This window comes from Salvia hispanica, chromosome 6 (genome assembly GCF_029641045.1).
Source record: "Salvia hispanica isolate PSC_SH4W2 chromosome 6, Shi_PSC_v1, whole genome shotgun sequence".
NCBI lineage: Eukaryota > Viridiplantae > Streptophyta > Magnoliopsida > Lamiales > Lamiaceae > Salvia > Salvia hispanica.
The window spans coordinates 16,173,752-16,199,612 of record NC_142697.1 but is presented as its reverse complement, the minus strand read 5'-3'; the positions used below and the strand labels follow the sequence as shown (position 1 = coordinate 16,199,612).

The 25,861-nt window shown below is 37.3% G+C and overlaps 2 protein-coding genes and 1 long non-coding RNA gene across 8 annotated transcripts; 1 reads left to right on the top strand and 2 right to left on the bottom strand.

Annotated features, from left to right (window-relative positions):
• Nucleotides 1-7,676: 7,676 nt before the first annotated feature.
• LOC125203908 (uncharacterized) lies at nucleotides 7,677-10,412 on the bottom strand. The gene is made up of 2 exons (XR_007173464.2): nucleotides 8,346-10,412; nucleotides 7,677-8,054 (listed from the first exon to the last, which is right to left on the bottom strand). It is a non-coding gene; the product is annotated as an uncharacterized LOC125203908 (long non-coding RNA).
• A 5,594-nt stretch (nucleotides 10,413-16,006) lies between these two features.
• On the top strand, nucleotides 16,007-18,319 carry DHNAT1 (Thioesterase superfamily protein). 6 transcript variants are annotated; one of them, XM_048107640.2, is made up of 4 exons: nucleotides 16,007-16,161; nucleotides 16,982-17,246; nucleotides 17,321-17,512; nucleotides 17,953-18,319. In XM_048107640.2, the coding sequence occupies exons 2-4, from the start codon at nucleotides 17,088-17,090 to the stop codon at nucleotides 18,103-18,105; spliced, it is 504 nt and encodes a 167-aa protein (XP_047963597.1). In that variant the 5' UTR covers nucleotides 16,007-16,161; nucleotides 16,982-17,087; the 3' UTR covers nucleotides 18,106-18,319. The 6 variants fall into 6 exon arrangements, with proteins under 6 accessions (XP_047963597.1, XP_047963600.1, XP_088918119.1 ...); XM_048107643.2 differs by having other exon boundaries at nucleotides 16,041-16,161; nucleotides 16,985-17,246; XM_089061993.1 differs by having other exon boundaries at nucleotides 16,115-16,430; nucleotides 16,985-17,246.
• Nucleotides 18,320-19,022: 703 nt separating this feature from the next.
• Nucleotides 19,023-21,294, bottom strand: LOC125208636 (polygalacturonase-like). Its single transcript, XM_048108287.2, has 9 exons — nucleotides 20,949-21,294; nucleotides 20,727-20,858; nucleotides 20,472-20,639; nucleotides 20,367-20,387; nucleotides 20,070-20,277; nucleotides 19,912-19,993; nucleotides 19,709-19,817; nucleotides 19,505-19,621; nucleotides 19,023-19,420 (listed from the first exon to the last, which is right to left on the bottom strand). Exons 1-9 carry the CDS (start codon nucleotides 21,234-21,236, stop codon nucleotides 19,199-19,201), a joined length of 1,347 nt encoding a protein of 448 aa, XP_047964244.2. The 5' UTR covers nucleotides 21,237-21,294; the 3' UTR covers nucleotides 19,023-19,198.
• Between the last annotated feature and the right edge of the window lie 4,567 nt (nucleotides 21,295-25,861).

Sequence of the window (25,861 nt, the reverse complement as noted above, 5' to 3'; positions counted from 1 at the left end):
TTGATCTAGTGTTGCAGAGATGCCAGAAAAAGCATTTAGTGTTGAACTTCGAGAAGTGCCACTTCATGGTGACTGAAGGCATTGTCCTGGGTCAGGGGTATCCAGGTAGACAAGGCAAAGGTGGATGTGATATCAAAATTACCATACCCCACGAACCAAAAAGAGGTAAGAGGATTCCTAGGCCATGCAGGGTTCTATAGGAGGTTCATAAAGGATTTTGCAAAAATCGCTCAACCACTCACTCGGTTGTTACAAAATGATGTGGAATTCGTCATTGACGAAGGATGCGAGAGGGCGTTCCAGCTGCTTAAGGACAGGTTAGTATCAGCACCAATAATCAGGGCACCAGACTGGAACCATCCTTTCGAGATAATGTGTGATGCAAGCGATTTCGCTGTGGGAGCCGTCTTAGGACAAAAAATTGATGGAAAAAGCTATGTGATTTTCTATGCTTCCAAAACACTAAATCAAGCTCAGAAGAATTATGACACCACGGAGAAGGAAATGTTAGCCATCGTGTATTCCTTTGAAAAATTCCGACCCTACCTTCTTGGGTCAAGGGTTATAGTCTTCACAGATCACGCAGCGATAAAGTACTTACTGGCTAAGAAGGAGTCGAAGCCAAGGTTAATCCGTTGGGTGTTACTTTTACAGGAGTTTGATTGGGAAGTACGAGATAAAAGAGGAACGGAGAATAGGGTAGCAGATTATTTGAGCAGAATCTTCCAAGGAGAAACAGAAGAGGCCATACTCGATGCCTTTCCCGAGGAACATTTGTACCTTTTGGAGAAATTTCCTAGACCACCTGATTGGGAAGCAGTTTTGGCCTTGACCGGCCCAGAGGATGAAGATTAGAAGCGAATCTAAATTTTATTTTTGGGATGATCCTTACCTGTGGAAAATGTGCTCAGATCAAGTGATTAGGCGCTGCATTCCCGAATGGGAACAAAGAGATGTGTTAAATCATTGCCACACGTTAGCATGTGGAGGCCACTTTGGGCCAAGGAGAACGGCGAGGAAGGTTCTAGACAGCAGATTTTATTGGTCAACATTGAATAAGGATGCTTTTGAGTTCTGCCAGTGTTGTGAGAGATGCCAGCAGACGGGGGGGATTTCAAGGAGAGATGAGATGCCTCTGATCCCAGTGATCGTGTGCGAAATTTTTGATGTGTGGGGAATGGACTTTATGGGACCGTTTCCGTCATCCTGTGGGAATACTTACATATTGGTTGCAGTGGATTATGTATCTAAGTGGATAGAAGCTAAGGCCACCACAACTTGTGAATCGAAGGAGGTGGCGAAATTTCTCAAGGATAATATTTTCAATAGATACGGAGTTCCTAGAGCCATCATCTCAGACCAAGGAACACATTTCTGTAATCGCACCATCGAGGCTTTGATGAAGAAATATGATGTACACCATCGAGTGTCAACTCCTTACCATCCTCAGTCTAATGGCTAGGCAGAGATTTCTAATCGCGAGATCAAGACGATATTGGAGAAAACAGTTAATCCGTCAAGGAAGGACTGGAGCAAAAGACTCGGGGACGCATTGTGGGCCTACAGAACTGCTTTTAAAACGCATATTGGAATGTCACCTTAAAGACTTGTGTTTGGTAAGATGTGTCACTTACCTGTGGGTATTGAACACAAGGCGTACTGGGCAGTGAAAGAAATGAACATGAAGCCGATAGCTTGCGAAGAAGAGAGGAAGTTACAATTGCAAGAGTTGGAGGAACTTCGGCTGGAGTCGTTTGAGTCTGCCATGTGGTACAAAGAAAGAACGAAGTTATGGCATGATAAAAACCTCCGGGTCAAGGAACTTCATGTAGGACAGAAGGTGCTCCTTTTTCAGTCTCGGCTTAAGCTAATGCCAGGGAAACTGAAGTCTAAATGGATCGGCCCATACACCATCGTTGGCATCCGAGCAAATGGAGCAGTGGAGATCCAGGGAAGTACTCCAAACTCTGTTCCTTTCCTTGTAAACGGTCATAGAGTGAAAGTCTATAGGGATAATTCCGAGTTGTGTGTGTGGACGAGATTCCACTACACACACTCCCTATTATTGCCTAAAAGGACGGGGGTAATTTCCGATGAATTCCTGGGTCAAGGAGTAAGTTAATAATTTTGAAAATTCAAAACTGAACCAGGGAATCTCGGAAATACAATACGGATGTAAATAGTTTAATTGTTTTCTTTTAAAAAAATCAAAAATATATATATATATATATATATATATATATATATATATATATATATATTTTCGAAGCACCAGACTCCAAGGGGAACCGATATTTTATGCCCTAACCTCGACCTAGGGGTCTGGAACCTTCATTTTCTTTATTTTGTAGGGCATGGTCGAGGGAATTAGCCAGGAGGAGAATCTGAAGGAAGGAGTCAAGGAGGGAAAAGATATTTCGAATTTCAAATTCTGGCCGATAATTATGGGAGACGTACGGTTGCTTACATCACGCCTGCAACCGCACCATCTTTTCACCAGAAAAGCAACCGTCGTCCTTCTCTCTCCAGTCATTCCTAATTAGACGAAATTTTTGTTTGCTCTTCCTTCTCTCTTAATTCATTTTCTCTCTCTAAAAACGGACGAAACCCTAATAAAAAATTGCCCAGTTCTTTTCATTTTTTTTTTCAGATCTACACCGATGGACTCTACCAAGGGCACTGAGTATGACCCAACCTTGTTGGCCGAGTTGACGCAGAAGGTGGGAAGTATAGAGAAAGAAAAGGAGGTGTATGCCCTATTCGCCGCCAGTCTAATGCCGTCTGCGCCGACTGCACCGTCACTGACAATTCCGGCAGATTCGGCTGCGAAATCGGCGAATCTCTCTGAAGAAGGATCGCGAGTCGCTACACCACCGCATGCAGAAACCGCTTCGCAAGAGGCGGAGGAAGAGGAGGCATTACACAAACAGTCGGAGGATGGTGAACCGACTCATGACGAGACGTTGGTGGAGACAGAAGGGAAGGAAACTGAGAGCCCTAATCTTGAGGGTAGGGAAATGTGTGAGGGGGAAACCCCTATTTCTGTTGAAGTTCGTGAGAGGGAAATCCCTGTGTTAGATGAAGTTGCGGAGGGGGTAACCCCTATGGTGGAGAGAGTGGCTGAGGGGGAAACCCCTGTGTTTGAGAAGACTACTGAGGGGGAAACCCCTACTTTAGAAGATGTAAGGGGGGAGAACCCCATTTATATCGAGGGGGCAACCCCTATGTTGGCTAGTGAGGGGGAAACCCCAGAGAAGCTTTCTGCAGAGTCAGATCTACATTCAACAGAAGTACCGGAGCCCGAGGAAGGGCTGAAACTGATCGCGGACCTGGTTGAAGACCAGGAAGAAAGTGAGCCCAAGGTTGATGAGAGGGCAGAACGGAGGCGCACCAGGAGGAGCCTCCTTGATGAGGTCGATGACTTAGTGCCTGACGTAACACATGCAGAGGAGCGCCGCTTGGCCAAGGAAAGGGATAGGAAGGGAAAGGCGGCGGCGACTTCATCCACCCGGTCCAGGAAAGCTCCCTCCGTCCAGGAGGTCGAGGAGACCCTTTCCCCTGTACCCGAGGAACCCTTTGTCGAGGAACATGACGAGCCCACCCCTGACCTCGATAGTGAGTCTGAGGAAATGGAAGAAGAGCCTGTTCCCGGACGTCCGGTAGTTTGGCTAACTAAAGACTTGTCGGAGGAGATGAGGCAGTTTGACGACCAGAAGAGGATCGCAGTGTATAAGGAACGATGTAGCGCCGGGAAGATGGCCAAGTCAGGAAAACAGTACAGCAAGAGGTAGCTCAAGACGATTGCATGTGGTAAAGAATTCCGCGCCTATATCCGAGCAATAGGATTTGAGTGGCTGTTGCAGCACAGCCAAGAGAGGGTACCAGTGGATTTAGGAAGGGAGTTTTTCTCCACTTTTCGTTTGAAGAATACCACTGACCTGGACGCGGATTTTATCACATTCAGGCTTTTCAATCAGGAGTACGAATTGAGCATTAGGGAGTGGTCCCTACGGATGGGGTTGTTTACCCAGGGAGAAGATGAAGAGGGGGCATGGAACGACAGGATGGTCGGGATGCCAAAGAACACACCTGGATTCAAGGTCCAAACAACATGGGAACTGGTTACGCACCCTAAGTCAGGGGCGTTTAAATCCAGCTACTCCAAAGCTTCCCACATCGACAACCGGGTCCTCCGTTTTGCTCAAACATTTGTCAGCTATAATTTGATGGGCAGTGCAAACTCAGTTCTCACCACTACCGACCTCTACTTTACATGGTGCATGGCGAAGGGTGTTAAGGTACACCTCGGATACTGGTTGGCGCAGGCGTGCCACCAAATGACGAGCAACCCGGGGCGTCATATGTACACCTGCCACCTCATCAGCGCTTACCTCCAGAGAAATATAGACATGAGAATTGCCAAGGCCGCTCCGCTAGTAGTCATGTGCGAACCCCCAGAGGTGTTTAGTGTTGATTATTTCTTCAACAAGGGGTTGCTGCAGACTCAAGGCACCAGGACTCTCTTCTATTCGTTGGGAGACAAGGTGAAGGCAGAGCCGGAGGAAGCCGAGGAAGCCATGCCGAGTGAAGAGGTTGAAGAGCTGCGCAAGGAAGTCCAGGACGTGAAAAAGGAGATGCAGATGATGAGGAGAGAAATGATAAAGGAGCTCGGTGGGATAAGGAAGGAATTGATGGGAAATCGGGAGGAAGTACAGACCCTGAGGGGAAATATTGCTGATTTGGCGGAGAAGTGTGCCAAACAGAATGATAGGATGACGGAAGCGGTGGAGCTTTCAATGAAAATGTTGAAGTGGATGCAGCAGACGCTCCCCTTGATCCAGTCGAGGACAACTCCTGGGTCCAGCAATGAAGTCAGGCAGCCCACTCAGAGCAGTCCCTCCGTCAAGCGACCACAGCAGTCGCTCCAGTTGATCTCCCCGACCATTCCCGTGCAAGTTCTAGCCCCACCAAAATCAAAGTCTATCGTGAGAAAGCCAGTACCTAAACAAACAACACAGGAGGAAGAAGAGCTGGAGCAGCCAGCCAAGAAGAAAGTGAAAGTGACCCGACCCGGAATCCCACCCCAGTCTGGCTCTCGAGGGAGCCAGCCCCAGAAGTGACCAATCATCTCTTGACCAAGTAACTTTTATTTGCCATTCTTTTCGTTTTTTTTTTCATTTACCTGTTATATATGTGTTTAATATTTGTTATATCTTCTCCCACTTAGCCCACTGCGTGGTCTAAGTGTGAGAAGTTTGTGTTTTCTGTTGTTGTGTTTGTTTTCCTATGTTTTCTGTGTTTCTTCTCCCACTTAGCCCATTGCTTGGTCTAAGTGTGAGAAGTTTTATTATTTTGTTTTGTTTTATTATTTTGCATTGATCTCTCTGTTCCCCCCTTCACGACAATGGCTTAGGGACAAGCTTGAGTGAAGTGGGAGGGGGAGAGGAGTCAATGCATTACCCGTGTTGCATATTAAGAGTCTGTTAGTCTTAAGTGTTGTCACATGAGCCAGTGGATATAATACGGCATGATCCCCTTAGTGAAAGTAATTGAAGATAGGAGGCATTTCAACTTAGAAGCTTTTTCCTTAAATAAGCCTAGTTAATTTGAGTGAAGCAAGAACGACGGAGAATGCCTCTACTTACTTAGTTGTGAAGCCCTACTATATAGTGAGTTATAAACCTCAGATAACTTTGAGCTAACACATGTTTAAGGGCCACCACTGAATGCTTAGGGAGAAGAGCTATGAAGGAGAAAAATTGGGAATTGGGTTATGAAGGTATAAGCTGGACGAAGTCCAGGGAAAGGCGTTATAAGCTGGACGAAGTCCAGAAGAAAGTTTGATAAGGCTAATTTCATGCATCGGTAATGTGCGAAAAATGTTATAATTTGCTGGGTCTAACACGTTTCCTAAGCCAGGTGTGTGAAGAAAATTGCTAGATCAAGGAAGTACTGAAGGAGATGGTCTAGCGAAGGAAAGGAACGAAGTGAGCAGGATTTACAAGGAAAATTGGCGTGACAGAGGAGTCTACAGCTGAGGGTAACAAAGTCTTATCTATACCTCGCTGGGCCCACTCAAACGCCTATATATATAGAAGAGCATGCAACGCAAAAGGGAGAGTTCTTTTTCACTCTTCTTAGCTCACACACTTTACACACACTTGGGAATGGATCTGGGGTGGTCGTGATCGGAAGGGTACTTTCTAGAAAATCGCGTGTTTGGCAACACCGTCCGAGTGAGGGCGAAGATACAATTACCTTTAATTTCAGTTGTTTTGCTTGTTTCACCGTCGAACTTCACTTTTGGGAGTCGACCTTGATGTTGATGATGCTTAATTGTTTTACCGTTCGTGGATCTGCGTTTAGCGGTTAAATTTCAAGTCATTTTGCATAGATCTCTCTGCTGTTAGCTTATTTCTTCAATTGTTATGTCGATCTCTGTTTATTTTGATGTTGAGGTGTTTGATGTGGAATTTGGTGACAGATCTGTGGTTGTTTGAGTATTCGGAGTTCTTTTTTTTAAAAATCTGACGTGATGGAGAGTTTCTGCTATTTGGAGTTCATGTCGGACGCTTGGATCCGAAGTGGATTTAGCGTCTGAGGTTGGATTCGACGTGTGGAAAGATAGTAGTTCGATAGATCTTGTTTTTTTTCTTCTTGGTTTCTATTTTACTTCGTCTAGGGTATGCAGATCTGTTAAGTTCTTCGTTTATTATGCATAAATTTGATTTCAAGTCAGTAGCCCTGTTTTTATTTTGCTCATGCTGCTTTTCTTAAGAAGTTTTACGCAATTTTGGTTGTAGAAGACGATGTCACTGTCAGTCGGTACGAGAGTTAGTTATTCTGCCAACTTTTCAGTCGTATCTTGCTTTTTCAGACATGGTCCCCACAGTAGGTTTATTTCCTAGGTCTAGCTGTTAGTTTAAGAATTTTTAAAAGTTTCCAAGTCAAGATAATTTTGATTTTCCTCAACCCAAGAAAATGCGTGGCAGCAGCCAACACCAAAAACACTCCCAAATCCTTGAACATGAGTATTACGCATCCTTCTCTGTGGGATCGATCCCTACTTCCCTATACTAGGTTTAGTAAAGTGGTTGAGGGTTTTTGAAAGAAAAAGTGCTCTGTGTGTCCGACGACCGGGATTCCTCGCGACCCACGAGTTCCTAGACCGAGTGATCTGGTGGACTTGCTGGATCTAGGGAACCTGCTATTTCCTATTTGAACACGCGTAGACCAGAGAACCTTTCAAGTAACCCCAAGGGGAGGTAAATGAAAAGGGTATATCATATTTATACTATTCCCAAAAGGCGCAATATACCTTTTCAAAAAGCAAGCAATTCCAAGGGGAGAAGGTATGTTGAAGAGGTAAATGCTTATATTTTAAAATGTTAGTTGCTAGATTGCATTCTACGAGAATGCAACGATAATATTTCAATCAATCATATGTGTTAAACAAACAGCAAATCAACATTTAGAGTCAGTTCTTTCTTTTGTGATGAAATGCTTACAAAAAGAATATAGAACACAGGTTGGACTTAAAGATTGCATCACAAATAGATTATGTAAATACAAAAGTAAGTCAATCTTTTAAATTTTTTAACTAATAAGATTACCAATTATACGAAAACTAAAAGAATAAAGTAATCATGAAGTAATTTATGCTTAATGCCTGCAAATGAAAACAGATTGTGTCGCTTCTCTCTCCCGCCAATCTCAAAATCAGTTATTTCTATTTTACTCCTACCTTCTCTTCCATGGAGAGGTAAAGATACCTCCTCAAAATGGGAAAAGGTATAATACCTCCCCATTTACCTTCTCCCTTGGAGAATGTTTTTCCATAAAAAGAGGTAAATTTGGTAGTTATCATGCTTTACCTTCTCATTTATCCTCCCCCTTGGAGTTGCTCTAAGTAGGGGAGTTTTCCGGCCCAAAGATGAAAAAATAAACCACTGCCGCCACTATTGGGATGGCCTCTGGCAACGGCAGTGGAGGAAGACAGGCACTCGACTCACCGCTCAATCGAGGGTTACGACTCCCCTTACAATTCAAACAACCTATCAAAAAGCACTTAGCACTTGAAACAACAATACTTGGACTGGAAAAAATCACATGGGCCCTCTAAAATTTCAACTGAACTCAAAATTATAAACTGCAACTATTGTATGCACAAACCAAGCTCCCCATAACATATATAGAGGTATAAAACCAAGTTGTGGCTTCTGCCATGTGGAGCACATATTTGCAGCTAAACCGAGAGATTATCTTTTGATATCTTGAATAGCGGCATGCAATCAGAGTTTAACTTACTCAAAAACTGAAACTTAGCATATAAAAAAAAAACTTACTCAAAAACTGAGATAGAAGAATAATTTGAGAATTCTGTTGCATTATAGTCCTCGGATCGCATCTGCATTCAGCTACGAAACGCTAGCATTAAACAAGAGCAAGTGTAGAAACTAGACAGTGCCACTATGAGAGCTAATTCCCATAAGAAGATTCCAGACAGATCTAACACTTAAGTTTGTCCAGACTCCAGCCAGCATATTAAGATCAATGAAGCAATTACCGTGGAAGTAGCTTATTTCTTCAGCCAGCAAAAGGATGTCTGCATTGCTACTCCCCAAACATGAAGAAGCCTCACACACTTATCACCTATGCTTGCTAATTGTTAAAGAAACTCTTTTGACATGAGGGGCGCAAGACAAAAGTACACATGTGCATTTAATTATGTGTGAAATTTAAAGTCATACCTACGAGAACCTGCATTGTGTCAAGACATATAAAAAGAACTCATATCAAGAACAACTCTACCCACATCTCCTGTAGTGGGGTCACATTATGCAGTAGACAAGAACAACCCCGTAATATATTTATCATAGCATGGTAGTGTTGGTTCCGAATCTAGTTAAAAATATAAACATTTAATGCCAAATAGAAAGTCAATGAAAAAAAGGCATTAAAAATAGGTTAGTACTCATTAACAAGTGAACATAAGCATGACAATGGCTTCTACGCGTACATGACTCATGCCAAATCGCACGTACAATATAACCAAAATTTCCTTGTCAAGAAATTAAGGAATAATAAGAGTTTTGCCATACTTTCATGGTAGGGCGTAGCTTAAATATACCATGAACAATGTAATGAGCAAAACTTAATGTTAATTAGGGCTGAGCATGGAAAACCAATTAATACATTTCCAAATAAACATATCTCTCTATCAAGGTATCAACAAACCTGTAACATGAAGACCAATCTCCTTGCCTTATCATTAATGTGAGGAGAAAAAAGGAATAAGAATTTTTTCTATTCATTAAAATTGAAATTAGAAAGCATGACTGAAGACTCTGTTCACAAGCCTCGAATTCAATATAAATGAAGAAGAGCAATCAACTACATTTACCTACACAATGGTGAACTCTCATTAACTTACCAACTATCAACAGACCTACACCCAAATATTCTAAATTAATTTTATGAAATAGGACAAAACATATATAGATAACCAACGTGTGTAGTTCGTGCACCAAAACCATAGAGCAAACTTGCAGTAAGAATTCAACAAATTAACATCAGAAACAACTATAGACGCCTTAATCATACCCATGAAACAAAAATTTCAAGAACTTTAGCACTCAATAAAACTAAGAACAAAATTGCACTAATCTCAGACAAAAATAAGGTTGATAGGACAGGACAAATTTTTTACTCTCACAAAACAAATTAGAACAAATCACGAAATAAAGAAAGGAGGGGCTTCGGGAAAAATCGGATTTCAGAAACCCTAGAATTAGAGAAAAATGGAATATGAGCATAAATATAACTAGAACAAAATTGCAACAATCTTAGAGAAGCTTTCCGAAGAATTATCTAGTAAACTAACGAAATCATGTTCTAACATCGTGTGGAAACACAAAAGTAAGGTGAAGAACATAAACAAAATATTCGATGTTTTTATAACTTGTTAAAGCATAAAAATGAAAGATTATAAATATTTCAGCAAAGGGTTTAGGAAAATATTCGCCTTTTCAACTAGCTAAGAAAGAGTAAAAAATTTCAGGAGCCCTAATTGCGGAAAGATGCAAAAATTGGGAATGAATCTCTACACAAACAAACTCAGTGAGTCGGCCGCGAGTCACCGATCAGAGATCTGTTCCATTCTCAAACTCAGACTCGGAGGCACCAATCATCGCCTCTTACCATTTCAGGCCATCGAAGGAGAATAACAAGCCTGGCAAATAAGACTTACTATTCTTTAAAGAAAGAGAAGAGACAAGAGAGATAGAGTAGTGTTGCTATTTTCACTACCATAAGCCCCTTGTCTGTAACCCTTTCCTCGTTAAGGAAGATTGGTTTTTCTAACCGCCATGAAAGACGTATTTGTCAAGCTTGAAATTCTCCTTCAAAATAGCATAAAAATGTATTAAGTGAATACACTGACCTACTCCATATCTAAATAGAAGAATGGATCACATCTGATCATTTCAAGATTATTTTACTACTTATATTTTGTTGGAACTAAGATATTGATTGAAACTAAAAAAAAGTTAGAGAAAAAAAAAAACTAATACAGATTGAATATTTCTATTCTTGTGTTTTAGAACAATTAATAGGGTTGCCAATTAGCCGTCGTGCGATCGGCGCCTATTAGGGGGAGCCAAGCGGCGGCGAACGTTGGGTGCCGCCGCCCGGGCATGGCCGAACCGCGATCGGCGCCAAATCGGCACCTATTGCGCGCCGATCAACTGCGCCATCCCATTTTTTTAATGTCACCTATAAAATACCTTTCTCACGTTACATTTTTCATACTCAATTTTCTCTCTTCTCTCTTCCACACCCAACTTTCTCTAAAAAATGGCTTCCGGTTATGAGAATTCATTTGATGAGCTCACTTCGCAAGCTTTGTGGGACACAATGCGCAAACTGCAACAACGCGCGCAAGGAGAGCTGCAGCCGGCAGTCCCTCGGTCGATCTGGCGTCAACAGACAGTCATTCGTGACCACGTCGGGGCTGCCGAACAGCTGTTTGCGGACTACTTTGCCGAGGAGCCACGGTGAGGGCCGACGATTTTCTGTCAGCGTTTTAGAATACATCGAGAACTTTTCTTGCGCATTGTTAACAAGTTGTCAGCGGGTTACAGGTACTTCCAGTAGCATGTCGGTGCTAGTGGCAGGCCTAGACTATCGCCGCTACAAAAGTGCACGACTGCAATTAAGGAAATTGTCTTACTTAGGAGCGTCTAACATGTTCGACGAGTATCTTCTAGTCGCCGACACGACTGGCCGCGAGTGTCTAAATTATTTTTGTAAGGGTGTCATCGAGACTTTTGGCGCCACATATTTGCGATCGCCGACCCTTGCCGACTCCCTGTATCTGTTTGATTTGCACGAGGGGGTGCACGGTTTTCTAGGAATGCTGGGCAGCATAGACTGCATGCATTGGCTATGGTCTATGGGAGAACTGTGCGTCCACTTGGAGAGGTCAGTTCACGACTGACTCAACTTATTTTTACACAAGTAATACCCGCAAGTGTACGAGACTAGTGCATCAATTAGTAAGCAAGAGTATTGTATTCCACAGAGACAAATTTGTACCAACTTAAGTACCACGAACAAATATTAACTACTATCTTATGCAGTTCGAACGTAGAAATCGGGCTGAAACCTTCGGTGTCAGAATGACTTGAAATTCGCACGGTGCATGCAAATCGAGCTTAGAAATCGAACTCATCGCGATATTTTCGCGATGATGGACAACGGATTTTGGCCATCTGACATCGTTTAGAGGGTGAAAACGTCAATTTACTATTTTTTCGGGTATAGTTTTAATTTTCTATTTTGCGTTTTATTTCCTTTTGAATTCCTAGGGTTTTTTAAACGCTTATAAATAGCGTTGCTTTTGTTTTGGGACGACAGTTATCTTTGATAATATGATTTTCGTTTTTCGCAGAAACTGTGGTTTCTTTGATTAATTCTCCATTTAAGTTTATTTTCTCTATACATTTTGCATCACTATCTAGATAATCAGGAAGGATTTGATTTGTTCTAACAACTAATAAAAGCATAAAATAATCAAGTAAACTAATAAGAACAAGTAAACAAGATGTGATAAGATAATATGGAGGAAATGTAGAACTCAAGGATCCGATGCATAATTCCAAACTCTTATCCAATCTATTTGCCTTACCTTATTAGTGTCCTTAGAATTATTAAGTCGATCACAATTATATATTAAACCCCCTCCTGAGGTGAGAAACCTGCAGATTAGATGCTAGGATTGAATTTCCTTCTAACCCTTAACTCCTAACTCCCAAAAGCACGATGAGATCAAAGACATCACTCAAAACCTCAACTCTTCCGAGTTCTATTGTATTAAGGTATGAATTATTTTTATTTCTAGATTAATTATTTCATCTCCCGGTTAATCTAATTAATCCCACACAATCAAGTGGTGATCAAACAATTGATATGTATAAACCCAAGAATAATCAAACAACTACAAGAGCAATGTAAGAACAAAATCAACTGCATAAAAACTATGAAATGAGTGCATCATCACCAAGAATTCTACAAGAAAAGTTTAACTACTCATGTTCTTCATGAAAACCAAGTTTAACACCAAGAATTCAATGAAATACATAAAGAATGGACACTAAGAACCTCTGTGGTATGAATATATGAAATGAAGCTTCAATCTTTCGATGTAATTAAAATTATCCAATATGACTCTATAAAACCATGCAAAATCCAAGTATATCAATGACCGGGTACATAATATTGAGTCTTCTATGTTTTATAAAATTATGTACATAATATATAATACTCCCTCTGTCTCTAAAAGTATGAGCATTTAGTTCGGCACGAGTTTTAATGTATAATTGGTAAAATAAGAGAGAAGGAAATAGTGGTGTAACTAGTGTCGTGTAGAGAGTGGGCTCCAGATCGTTAGTAGTGTAGTGTAGTGTAGTGTAATGATATAAGTTGTATATAAAATGACGTGTAGGGATAATGTGTTGTTTAACTATCCTAAAATTAGAAAGTTCATACTTTTCAGGAGAAAAGGAAAAATATAAATATATGCAATAGTATAATTTAAAAATATAATGCATATTTTCACTTGTTATCTACTCGATCAAAAAATTAGATAAAGTATGCCATAAAGAAGTTTAGGTGTAAATTTGGAAAAAAAATAAGTGGAGAAGGACATGAAATATGACTAATGATTTCTCATAGACATGCAGCAATACTTAAAATATGCAAACCTCAATTTCCGGGGACCAATTTTAAGTTCACATACATCAAATAAAGGAAATGAAAAAGTAAATTATAAGTGAGACCCGTGAATGATTAAGTGAAGGAATAGTGGATTGCGTGTGTTATTTCTTGAGTACATAATATGATAAAAGTGGTGTGAGACCTATGAACAGTGTAGTAAAGAAATGAGTTAAGGAATGAAGTTGTGAGTGACCAACTTCACTTCCTATCAATAAGGCAAGTATTTAAGTTTAAGTAGACTATGAGAAAGTACTAGGAGTAGTAACTAGTGTCATGAATGACGATAAAATTAAAAAGTTATGGTTGAAATCTTACTTAGTGAATAGCATGAATCAATTCTTAAAATTCTATGGTCTTAAATTAGTTGTAGTTAGCAACTAGAGTGAATTAACAATTGATCATTCCGATTATAACATATTTGTCTATTTATGAATGCATAATATGGAGTATAAGTTTATAATAATATCATATAGTATTATTTTATCATAAGAATGAATTAATTTTATCTGCGTCAATAGTTTTGTAAGTACTCCACGTTATTTTAGAAATTAAAATATTACATACTCCTATAATATTTGTTAAGCCAAAGAAAGTCTACAAAATACATGATACAGTATTAATTTAATTATCACCTTTTAGGTACACGGATAACTTAATTTATTCATTAAAATTTAGAACCGATACGGAAAAGTATTCGTTAAACAAAGTAAATGTGGTCCCACGCGTATAAGCAATATTCATGCTAAATTCTAATCGAGAAGAGGCCAATTTTTACGTGCCAAGATAGAAAATTGGACTCATCCCTTTACTCGGAACACGACGTCACATTATTTGCTCTTAAAAAAAATAGATTCATAGTTGTGGTTTTCGCCCTAAATTTCGTTATTTATAAAGCTCCGCTTTTGAAAAGAGAGAATTATATTTTTAGTTTATAGATATTCTAAAAATAAAGTGATGGATATGGTTTTATTTTTAAATATACTACTATTATCTAATATTTCTGGATATTGATATAGTATTATTAAAAAATATTTTACACTTTAAAAAACTTTTTTTGGACTAAAATGTCGCATGCTATAATAGCTATTTAGTTAAAAAAAAAATCATGAGAGATAGATACGTCACTTCGGCTACACTTGGTTCATTCATATATATTGTATTCCTCCAAGAAAGGTCGTCAAAATATATGACAAATAGTTGAAGGAAAATGAATGAACTAAAACGACCATTCCTTTTCTCATGAAAAAAGACAAAAAATTCATTCTTATAGTCCAGAAAGTATTTTTTAGGTTTAAAAAAAATACAAAAATTCTTCCAATAAAATTATATTTAGACATCTAATGATATTTAAAAAAAATAAAAATGACGGATGATATTAATAAAATGTCCAAAGATAACAAAGAAAAGAAAAGTATAGTTATCTTTTTAATATGCCAATACCGATATATTATGAACCAAATGATAACAAAATGTGACCTACCGACCTCGTGAGTTAGTAGTAGTAATACATTATTTGGTGAAAAATTAATCCCGCTATAGTGTCACCTACCGGCATCCACCTTGACCATGATAGTGGGTGATTAATGCCACATAACTTATTATTTTAATCTTCAAAAACTTTGATCACTATTCATGTCACTAAATGTTCTAGCATTAACATATTTTTAATTTCTTACATAAAACCGTTTTATATACATTGAATAACGAAAAACAATTTTAGTGGTGAAAACGAAGGAGAGGAAAAAACAAGAAACTTTGTACGTTCTAATATTTAACATTAAATTTTTTTTCTAAAAATAAATAAATATATCGAGAATAAATATTATTTTGAAGCTACATACCGCACTTACCAAACGCATTCAAATTTTATTGTTCTTATGTTTACATATTTTTGAAAGGGGCCTATCTCAATTTCCTAATGTTGTAATATGAAGAGAGATAAATTAAAGTGTGTCATAAATTAGTGAGTAAAAAAAAGGTACTAGTATAAATTAAAAATGCGCTTTATGATTTGGAAGCATTTTAGTTAAAAAAAAAAACTAAAAAAGTGTTAACAAACGAAAAGAATGTAAATACAAAGTCTATGGATAATATTTTTAAAATCGTTAAAATCAAGAACCGCATATATACAAACGTCAAAGTCCAAAGACCATTTTCATAGGTCATCCATCCTCTACTACTAGTCGTAAATGATGTGAAATTGCAACCACATGTTTAAAAAATCTTTAATTATTTTCTCTTCCATTATATAAATATTTAATTTATAAATTATGACAAGGGTTATGAAAATAGTTTTGAAATTATAAAAATAAAAAGGTTTAAAAATTAAACAAAATCAGTACTTCTCTGTTCTCTATAAATATGATCATCTTGGATGACAAGAGAATTAATGCACAAAAACTAGTAAGAGATAGATAAAAATAAATAAAAAATATGGAGTATTATTAGGGGAGAAAAAATCCATCTTATTAGAAATAAGGAAATTTCCAAAAATAGAAGAAAATATTTTTATGAAACTTCCAAAATAAAAAATATTCTAATTTTTATGGGAAGGAGATAATTATAATATCAATACTATTAACTTATTACAAATGCATATAAATTGTAAAACCACATTTTTTGAATGCGTTATAAAACGGTAGTGCGCAGTGCAAGACTTGCCTTTCCGGTGAAGTTGACAATGACCGCTGCTACAAAACAAAAAAAAATAAAAAATTGGCTGGCACCTGTCCATTTCTTGTTTTCTTTCTATACACACACACAATTCCCTTTGTTCTCTTCCAATTACTGTATATGGCCCTCTTTTGTTCTCTATATATCTTATCTACCATGCCATGGCGACTTCTCTCCCCATGATGCTCTCCACACTTTACACCTAGATAGCTGGTCTCTCTCTCTCTACCATGTCAAAATTGATACTCTGTCTTTATGATTTTGGCCTCAAAACCTTTTGCTCTCTATGTGTTCGATCAATTTCATGCCATGATTTTGTTAGAGATAGTTGAAAATTCAGCTGTTTCTGTTTGTTGAAATTCATCATCCACTTCTGGGAAATACAAAAGGCGGAATCTTTGCCTTCCTTTTGCTTTTTAGGCCTCTTTTCTTTTTGCATATACTGTAATTTTCAACATCCCAATACGCCTTTTGAAATTCCGGTATATTTTTGTTTTCTGCTGCTTTGATTTCAAGATTTTATGTTCCTAATTTATCTTCTTTCCCATTGGCACTGTTTGCTTTATAATCAAGACTAAAGAGGGTCCCCGTTACCTTAATTCAGCTTTATATTTGATAGAATATTGTTACCTAAAGTCAAGATAAGTTTGGTAGGAAGCAGATTGGAGGATTTTCATTATGAGGGCATTTTCGTATGTCTAACAAAAAGCAACCTTAAACAATGCTTGCAAGATCTTGTCTGCAGGGGGAAAATAGGATGCTTTTGATAGTTCAACATCTTTGCATCAGCATCTCATATGTGGAGAGTTGTTGTTAGAATTCATATGTGGTTTTGAGAGTCTATCTTGATCATAAGAAACCATACAAGTCTCCTTTGCTGTGTGCGTGCACGTGCTAGTAGTTAGTATGATAGATGTGCTATGGCTACTTGCCCTTCTCCTTCACTAGCAATTTGTTTCTGAATTTTCTTAGTTTTTACTTAATACACAAAATTATCTTCTAATCAATGTCCTTTTTCTTTTCTTGATTGCAGTAGGTGTTAGGTTATCTGCTTTGTGGTTCAATTGTTTAGGTAGATTGGTCACTAAACGATATATCCCTTATAAGATATCATTGGATCGGTCTAGAGGGCTGGGATAATGAACCAACCACCGTCTGCCAAAGGGCCGTCTCCCTCGACAGCACCATCAAAGACGAAGGAGTTGGATTTTCCACTCCACGCTCTTGGATTTGAGATTGATGATCTCTCGCCTACCAAAATTTCTGGCCACATTCTTGTTACGACAAAATGCTGCCAGGTAACATTCCTTCTCCCATCTCTGTTTGTCATTTATTGGGAATTTGAGAGGTTTGATTGAGCATGGAATGACAGCCCTTCAAAGTGCTACATGGAGGAGTTTCAGCGCTGATTGCAGAGTCGTTAGCAAGCATGGGCGCTCATCTGGCATCGGGACTGCAGAGGGTGGCTGGGATACACCTGAGCATCAATCACCTCAAGAGTGCTAAATTGGGCGACTTTGTAGTTGCTGAAGCTACGCCATTCAGTGTTGGAAGAACTATTCAGGTGCGTTCTGTAGCACCATTTTTCGGCAAATAAACTGTTGGAGAATGCGCATGTCTTAGCTGAGAAACTTGTGTTTAATGATGGTGAATATGTAATATGAGCAAATGTTGAACAAAATAACCCACTCTTCACCTTGTGAAACAGAACTGGTCAAGTTATAGGTGAACACATTATGCTACACGATGGAAAATATCAGTTCCTATCTCGATCTTTGGTCGTTTTTCTATAGTGATGTTGCAGCGTTTGATAAATTACAAACTGAGCTATTAAGTATGTCTTAAGGTGATAGCAATAACTGAGCTCCTTGTGTTTAAGTGTAATGTAAATATCACCTTTTTGACATAATTGTGAACAATTTTAGGAGTATTTGTTATGACAAATCTCAATTCTCAAACTACTATCTGTAGAAGTTGAATGATGGTGTAGTGATTCTCTGATAGGTGTGGGAGGTGCGTCTTTGGAAACGCGATGCTTCAAACGCAGAGATGAAGACATTGATTTCATCTTCAAGAGTTACTCTTCTGTGTAACATGCCTGTCCCAGAAGCAGCAAAGGATGCTGCTGATGGTCTCAAAAAATATGCCAAATTATGAACTTCAATTCAATAATTCCTACCCACTATTGTCTATTAAGAAAAATAACAGACGCATCTCTTAAATGTATAATACAGAATAATTTGTGTATATTCACGTATGTTTACAGGCCACTGTATATTGGTCTGGAGCAGATTGTGTGACACATTAAACCTTATATTATTCGGCAAAGCTTATTTTGGAATTCAAATAAAAAGGAAGCAACTTATACTAATTGAATTTATTGGAGCACTACGAGTGATACGATGTCATGATTTGGATGCTATCAAAGTTACATAGTGTATATTCGAATTTAGATGCCTCGAGCAAATGTGATGACGAAGGTAGATTTATTATTTTTTATATGGGCTGGGCCGGGACGGGCCAGAATTCCAATTCCCATTTGGGCTATATGAAATGGATCCTTGTGTATAACATAAGTTTGAACTTACTGTTTGCTGGAGTAAGTTCAAATCTTTTCATGGGTTTCTTGCCTATAGGTCTTTTCATCAACAACTAACAATTACTAATGCAGTAATACTAATAGTAACCATTTTGCTTTGGCCCGATTTAGAAGAATGTGTTCTAATTTCACCTTCACTTTATTAACTCCTGTTCCTTGGACAAGTACATTCATTTTTTCTTGCAAATAGTATAATTAAGTACTCCATCCGTCCCAAGATATTAGAGCTCTTTCTTTTGGGCACAGAAATTTAGGAGATGTTTAGTGGTGTAAGTGGAGTTGGTAGTAAAGTCAATTTTTACCATAAATAGAAATGGTTCAAATATGTTCGGACGCCCCAAAAAGAAATAAGGGTCTAATATCTTGGGACGGAGGGAGTACTGTATAGAGACTTATATATTGTCCTAGCTACCTTGGATCAGGTTAATTGGAAACATCAGTACTGGTGCAAATATGTTATTTAAAGCAACTAAGGATTTTAACATCGATCGATCTTTATTGATGAAGTATATATCTTTATACAAGTACATGAATTCTTTATACAAAGTACATGAAACACTAAAATTAAGGTTTGCCAACTAAAACACACATTTAGTCACAGCTAGCATGCATAAAATGTACTGTAATAAAATAAAGCAATTAGGTGAAGAGTTAATTAGCGCAATTGGGTGAAAAGGTTGGTGGACTCAAGAACTTGACATTGTTGCAAACAGCCTTGGAATTCGCGGTGCTTTCACCTTGCAACTTGACATTCTGCATAACAATTCCCTCACACGGATGGCTCTTGCTGCAGTCGAAAGCGATCGCCACCTTGGAGGCACTTGTCCCTTTGATGTTCTGATATAGAATGTTCTCCACTTGCACTGCTAAGCTCTGAAATAAGATTCATATATTAGATAATGAGCATGAGGATTTTTTTTTAAAATTTCTGAATTATGGTATTAATTATTAACTCACCTCTTCTTTACAAGGTTTGTCTTGATCACAATAGTGTTGGTCTATGATTATTGGATTCTCCACATTTTCCATCTCTATGTTCTGAAATTTGATGTTGCTTGCTCTACCAGATCCACCCTGTACATATTTTTCAATCAACATTATAACATACAATTTGCATTAATGAGAGAGACAGTGGTTGCACATATATGTATGTATATGTACCTGCCATGTCTTGATCCTGACCCCATTAGTTGTTCCAGAAAGCTTAGCTCCATTGATCACAATGTCGGATACGTCAGCTTCTGAATTTCCAGCACCTAAGCTTCCAATACTGAGTAGTGAACCAAAAATGAGTAATGAATTTCCACACAAAACACATTAATCAAATTTAGAATTATATATTCTTAAATGTAAATTAGATTAACCTGATTCCATGGCCAGGTCCACAAGTTATACCGGTCGCCAAAACCTTCTGTGCTCCACTTACAATCGAGATGCAGTCATCACCTAATTCATCACGCAACACTTTAATACTAATTCACAATCACTCATAATTTGATAGGTGAAATTAATTAATTAGAACCTGTGGCGATGGTGGTGGAAGAGATTTTGATGTTTTGGGTGTCGGTGACGTGGATTCCATCGGTGTTGGGGCTGTTTCCAGGAGCCGTCACCACAAGGTTGGAAACTTGAACATTTTTACACTTCTCAAATGACAAATGAATTTGTTGGGAATTTTCTATGTTTAGGTTATTCACTACCAAATTTGTGCACTGGTAGAAGGTCAAGGCCTGCATGCATGGATTTAATTAATTAAGTAAGAACTAGTATTTCATTTATATATACATACCATGTAAATAAATTATAGAAATCAACGTACCGTTGGAGCAACGGTGCATGGCTGCAAAAAACAAAGAATCTTGTTAGTGGTGAGTGATGCTAGAAATCAAGAAACAAATTACAACTATTAATTTTGTTTAATTACATTGGCTTTATTTGTTTTGCAAGAATTTTGCCACCAGATTTTGCCATTGCCATTTACTACTCCACCACCTGAAACCACTAGATTTTGTACACCATGGAAAACAATCCAATGCCTCCTATCTTTGCTGTAGTCTGAACGATCATTGGATGCTATTATAGCTCCACCAATCTGCACAACATCAAGTAATTAATTTCAATTTCTTTTCCAATAAATAATAAATTTATCAAACTTGATATTGATTCATGGCCTTTTTACCTGCACTGTTATGCCAGATTTGCAAGGCCCTGAAAACTTAATTTGTTTCACAAGAAAATTTCTGTTTTTTGGCACAACAAAATTGACTTCTGCTGAAGATGAACATGCTTTAGCCCATGCTGTCTCAAATGCCTGAGAATTCATTTTAATAGTAAATCAATAAATCTCAATCATGTTATCATATACTAGTATATATTCAATTAAATCACACATTTAATTTACCTTGGTATCATCAGTAGCTCCATCACCTTTAGCCCCAATATCAAGCACATTAACTACTGTTTGAACCGATGCTGCAGAAAGTGATCTCCTACTCTTCATGTAAGTCTTGTACGAATCGTTCTCAGAGTGGAGCCCAGCATACGAAGGAAAGGCGCTCAAATCATAGCCCGATTCTTGCTGGTAGGCATTACTAGGCAAATGGGCGCCATTGCTGAGGCCGGAGGTGGAGGTCAAGCTCAAAGAAAATGCTACCAGTAAGTATGAAAAGATATACTTTTGAACTCCCATTTTCTTGTAGCTTTTGGGAAGAGCAAATATCGGTTTGTGGATAGATTTTTCAGTTATGAGAGAGGTATGGATGTTGTGATAAAATAATGTGTAGATTGTTGTCTATTTATATAGATTGGTAGTGGGGGTGGGGGTGGTAGGGTTTTGCATTCTCCACGGCTCAATTTGTTATGGAAATGATGGCATGGTGAAGATTTACAAGGAACAGGAATGTAAAGGCCGTTGCTGACTTCTGCTCCATACTTGAATAAATATATGCCAAACTATTTTTTTCTTTTTCAATAATTTTTGTATCTGTGCCTTTATGCAGTTCTTATCTTGTTATAACTATAACTAGTTTTTTTATGACATTGGTATATAGGAATTGGCAATAATGAAATTAGTAGTATGTAACATATCAAGTTTATAACAGTAACATGATAATTAGCTCCATAGATTCAATTCATTATACAAATGTAAAGTACACAATTCTGATTACTATAATTTATGATACGTAGTTATTTATGAATGTATTACCTTCGCAATTAGGTCATAGACCGTTGCTTCTTTCCTTTGAAAATTAACGAACCCTAAACGTTATGAAACTTATTAGGTCAGCTTTTTTGAAATTTATCTCTTTACAAACTTTATCTTATTAATTGCGTACGTCAATCTTGATTTAATACATTATCTTAACAAAAGTCTAGTGCGCCCACAAATGCTTTAATTTGTGTGTTTGTGTAAATACGCACACTATTGTATAGTGTTGATGAAATCCTTTTTTTGTAGTACGGTTGCCTTTTGTAACTGTCGAAACTAACAATATATGAATGGTGTATATCTGATGGTTTTGAATAGAATATGGAGTAGTTATGAATAAAACTATATTGTGATAATAGAGATATATATTTGGATTTCTTGCCCATTCATTAAGACTATATAAAGCACGTTTCATGATAAGAGAACTCAAACGTCCCCAACTACACAACTTTATCAAAATATGTAATTTCTCACACGACTTTGCAATTTGACATCATCAAATTAAAGATTTTTTTTAAATCAATAATCATTGCCTATTCACCCTATAATCGACCTTCTACAGTTCTACTATACTAATAGGGCTAAATTTGAAAATGTGAATTTAGATAATATACTGTACATTATTTGGAATGATTAACTTTTAAGATACATTATATTATAGATAGGTACCTAAAGAATAAGGGTTTGCTTAGAGAAATCTGCTAAGTAATATATATGATGAGATATTCTACGAACCTTAATACTACTATATGGCACGTGGATCCATCAATCCCCAATCAAATCCAATACTATGCAGATTTATTAATTTATTCCGACAGTTTCGGCTGATCACTTATCCTCTCCCTAAAAACCCTATCCAAAATTAGGGTTATGAGCAAACAATCAGTCGTCATTGAATTTTGACTCAAAACCCTAATGAGAAATTTTAAACGTTCCACACGCCATAATTTAGTTAATTAGTTAGGCTTATCAAGAAAAAACAATCTCACCCACAGATATTAACTATCTACAATTCTCTGTACATGTATAGTTATTCTTATTTACACTTGGTTGCAAACTTTCCGAAAACTGCAAAAATCAGTTAGATAGTTGTCTAATCTAGTGCATATCTTGAGTAACTTGGTCCACGAAAACACTTTTCATCATTTATTGAAGTTTGAATTTGGATTATGGTCTGATGCAATAAGGCAATGTTCTTGAAAGTTGAAAACATACATCTCAAATCTGTGCAGTGCACATAGCAATATGAAAAGCTTTGCATAAAGAATAGTTAGGTGTATAATGTAATTTAGGGTTTTAATTCCCTTAGCTTACGTATTCTCGTGTATATTTTAATTTAAACTAAACGTTGGAGATGGTTATTATCCGACAAAATCGGATATCTAGATAATTAGATCCATATTTGGATAGAAATTCTATGAATGATTAGAAATGCTAAGATGGAATTATAGAAGTATGAAGATAAGAAATAAGGTCAATATCAGTTTCAAATATTGTTGCAGCAGTTGTTGACATATGACAAGATCATATGTCCTTGTTGTCTGTGTATCCCAATGTTGTAGTCTCTCTCTCTCTTCCTCTCTCTCGTTTGAATTCAATATATACAAAAAAGTATGTATATAGGTGCATGTATTAAAAGAAGAGCAATGGTTCTTTACCTAAGTTCTGTATCTGATGACAAAATTAGCATCACATTTCGACCAAATATAGCTAGCTAATTCCACACAGTGTAATAAAATTGGGAATGTGATACTTTGTTCTTGGTCACTGTTTCAAGAGGAAAGCAGGAACAATGTACACGTGCGTTTTGGATTGAGTGGAAGGTGCAAACGTTGTCTACACAAATTGCGCATCATTTAAATGTGAATCAAACATTAAATATGTTGGCATAATTGAAATTTTGATTGAATTCCATGTGTATCCGTACAGCAGATTTTAGAGATGTTATTTGAATAATTTTGAAGAAATCATGAGTGAAATAGTGTATGGGGCCTGGTTAGGCAAATTTTGTGAGTGTGAATGTAACATGCATCAATACTATTACACCAAAAAGAGGCCACTTTCAGCAGCTGCTGGGGCATTTCCAGCAAACACCAGCTCTATAATGGGCTGTGACACAAGCCACCATCAAGATTTCATTTTTGAGCATGGAAGATCCCCTTTAGTGTGTGTGTGTGACAGAGAGAGTGAGAGAGATTTCCTCACACATTAAAATTTTTGTATGATTATGATTTTTGTGCTTGTCGTTCTAGTTGAGATTAATTCATGTATTGTTGTGTACTGTGAGTTTGGGAATTAATGTTTAAAGCATGCATATATCATGTACTATGTGTCAATATTTTCATACAAAGTAGAGACAAGTAATATGCTATTTACTTTTAAAATTGTACAAAAGAACAATCTAGTTTTAGTAACTAGTATAAAATAATTCAAATTAAAAAATCGTAACTAAAACTATAATTAAATCTATGTGTGAAAGGTCAAGTTTCTTTGTTGATATTGAAGTACTCCTACAAGAAATATGAGTATTAATAATGATTGGGTTAGGACACCAATTTAATATGGGCCTTTGTGGTGATGGACCAGAATAAGCCCAACTATACTTTACATCATACATGAATCTTTTGAGAGCTCAAAACATTAAAAACCTAACATTCAATAAAAATGGCTCTCTCCACTCCACTAAATTTGGCCATCTCACAGCTTTCCGCCAACCTGCCAAACTTGTCCATGTGAGACGCACGTGATTCGCGTAAGGAAATGTGGAGTTTAAATGCGGCCGACAATTGGGTCCACAAGTCCGTTGGCTTCAACTGAAATTGGAATTGGAGCCTTCAATTCCAAATTCGCTATTTAGTAGCACAAAAATATTTGGATTTGAATTGAATTGCAATTTCAAATTCGCTATTCGGTAGCTCAAAAATATTTGGATTTGAAATTGATTTGTAATTTCAAATCTTTTAATTCCACATTTTGAATTCTATATCAAAAATAGAAAATTGTAATTCCAAAAATCCAAATAGTCATGAAATTTCACTATATATCCACAACACAAACTTCACACACTACACACATTTCACACACTTCTCACTCTACACACATTAAAAACACTACACACAGTTCACACATTTCACACACACTTCTCACACTATACACATTTCAAACACTATACACATTTAACACATTTCACACTACACACACTACACACAATTCACACATTTCAAACACTACACACAGTTCACACATTTCACACACTACACACATTTCACACAGTTCAGACATTTCAAACACTATACACACTTCACATATTTCACACACTACACACATTTCACACTTTTCATACACTACACACATTTCACACATTTCAAGCATCCTATTTTTGAATTTTTTTTTCAATTTTTTGAATTTTTTTTATCCAAAGCGAACTAATTGAAAAACTAAAATTTTTCAAAAGTTTAAAATCAATCAAACCGAAAAACTGAACTAAATTTGAAATTTTAGTTTATGTGAAGTGTGTGTAGTGTGTGTATTTTGTTTAAAATTTGTAAGTGTGTGTAATGTGTGTACAATGTGTATAGTGTATGTAGTGTGTTTATTTTGTGTGCAATGTGTGTCTTTTGTGTGTATAATGTGTATATAGTGTGCGTAGTATGTGAAGTGCGTGTAATGTGTGAAATGTGTGTAGTGAGTGTGGTGTGTGAAATGTGTGAAGTGTGTGTAGTGTGTGTAGTGTGTGAAATATGTAAAATGTGTGTAGGGTGTAGTGTGTGAAGTGTGTGTGTGTGTGTGTGTGTGGTGGGGGTGGTGTGTGTGTGTGTGTGGATTTTTCAATTATTAAAAAAATTTAAATTTTAATTCTATTATAAAAATTGTGATGATATTAAATTTAAATATAATATAAAATACTCCCTCCGTCCCATATTTGAAGTCACATTTTGTTATGACACGAGTTTTAAGGAATTGGTGGAGTATGTAATTAATGAAGTGAGATGGTGGAGTGTGTAATAAATGAAGTGAGATAGTGGAGTGTGTAATAAATGAAGTGAGATGATGAAGTGTTTGATAAATGAAGTGAAATGATGGAGTGTGTAATAAATGAAGTGAGT

Bases quoted from the DNA above. Each gene is read 5' to 3' on its own strand.
- LOC125208636 (XM_048108287.2), bottom strand. From the start codon at position 21,236: ATGGGAGTTCAAAAGTATATCTTTTCATACTTACTGGTAGCATTTTCT. The intron at 20,859-20,948 runs GTAAATTAAATG...ATGAATTCTCAG, and splicing joins GAGCTACTGATGATACCAAG to GCATTTGAGACAGCATGGGC. The intron at 20,388-20,471 runs GTAATTAAACAA...TGTTTTTTGCAG, and splicing joins GCAAAACAAATAAAGCCAAT to CCATGCACCGTTGCTCCAAC.
- DHNAT1 (XM_048107640.2), top strand. From the start codon at position 17,088: ATGAACCAACCACCGTCTGCCAAAGGGCCGTCTCCCTCGACAGCACCA. The intron at 17,247-17,320 runs GTAACATTCCTT...ATGGAATGACAG, and splicing joins TTACGACAAAATGCTGCCAG to CCCTTCAAAGTGCTACATGG. The intron at 17,513-17,952 runs GTGCGTTCTGTA...ATTCTCTGATAG, and splicing joins GTGTTGGAAGAACTATTCAG to GTGTGGGAGGTGCGTCTTTG.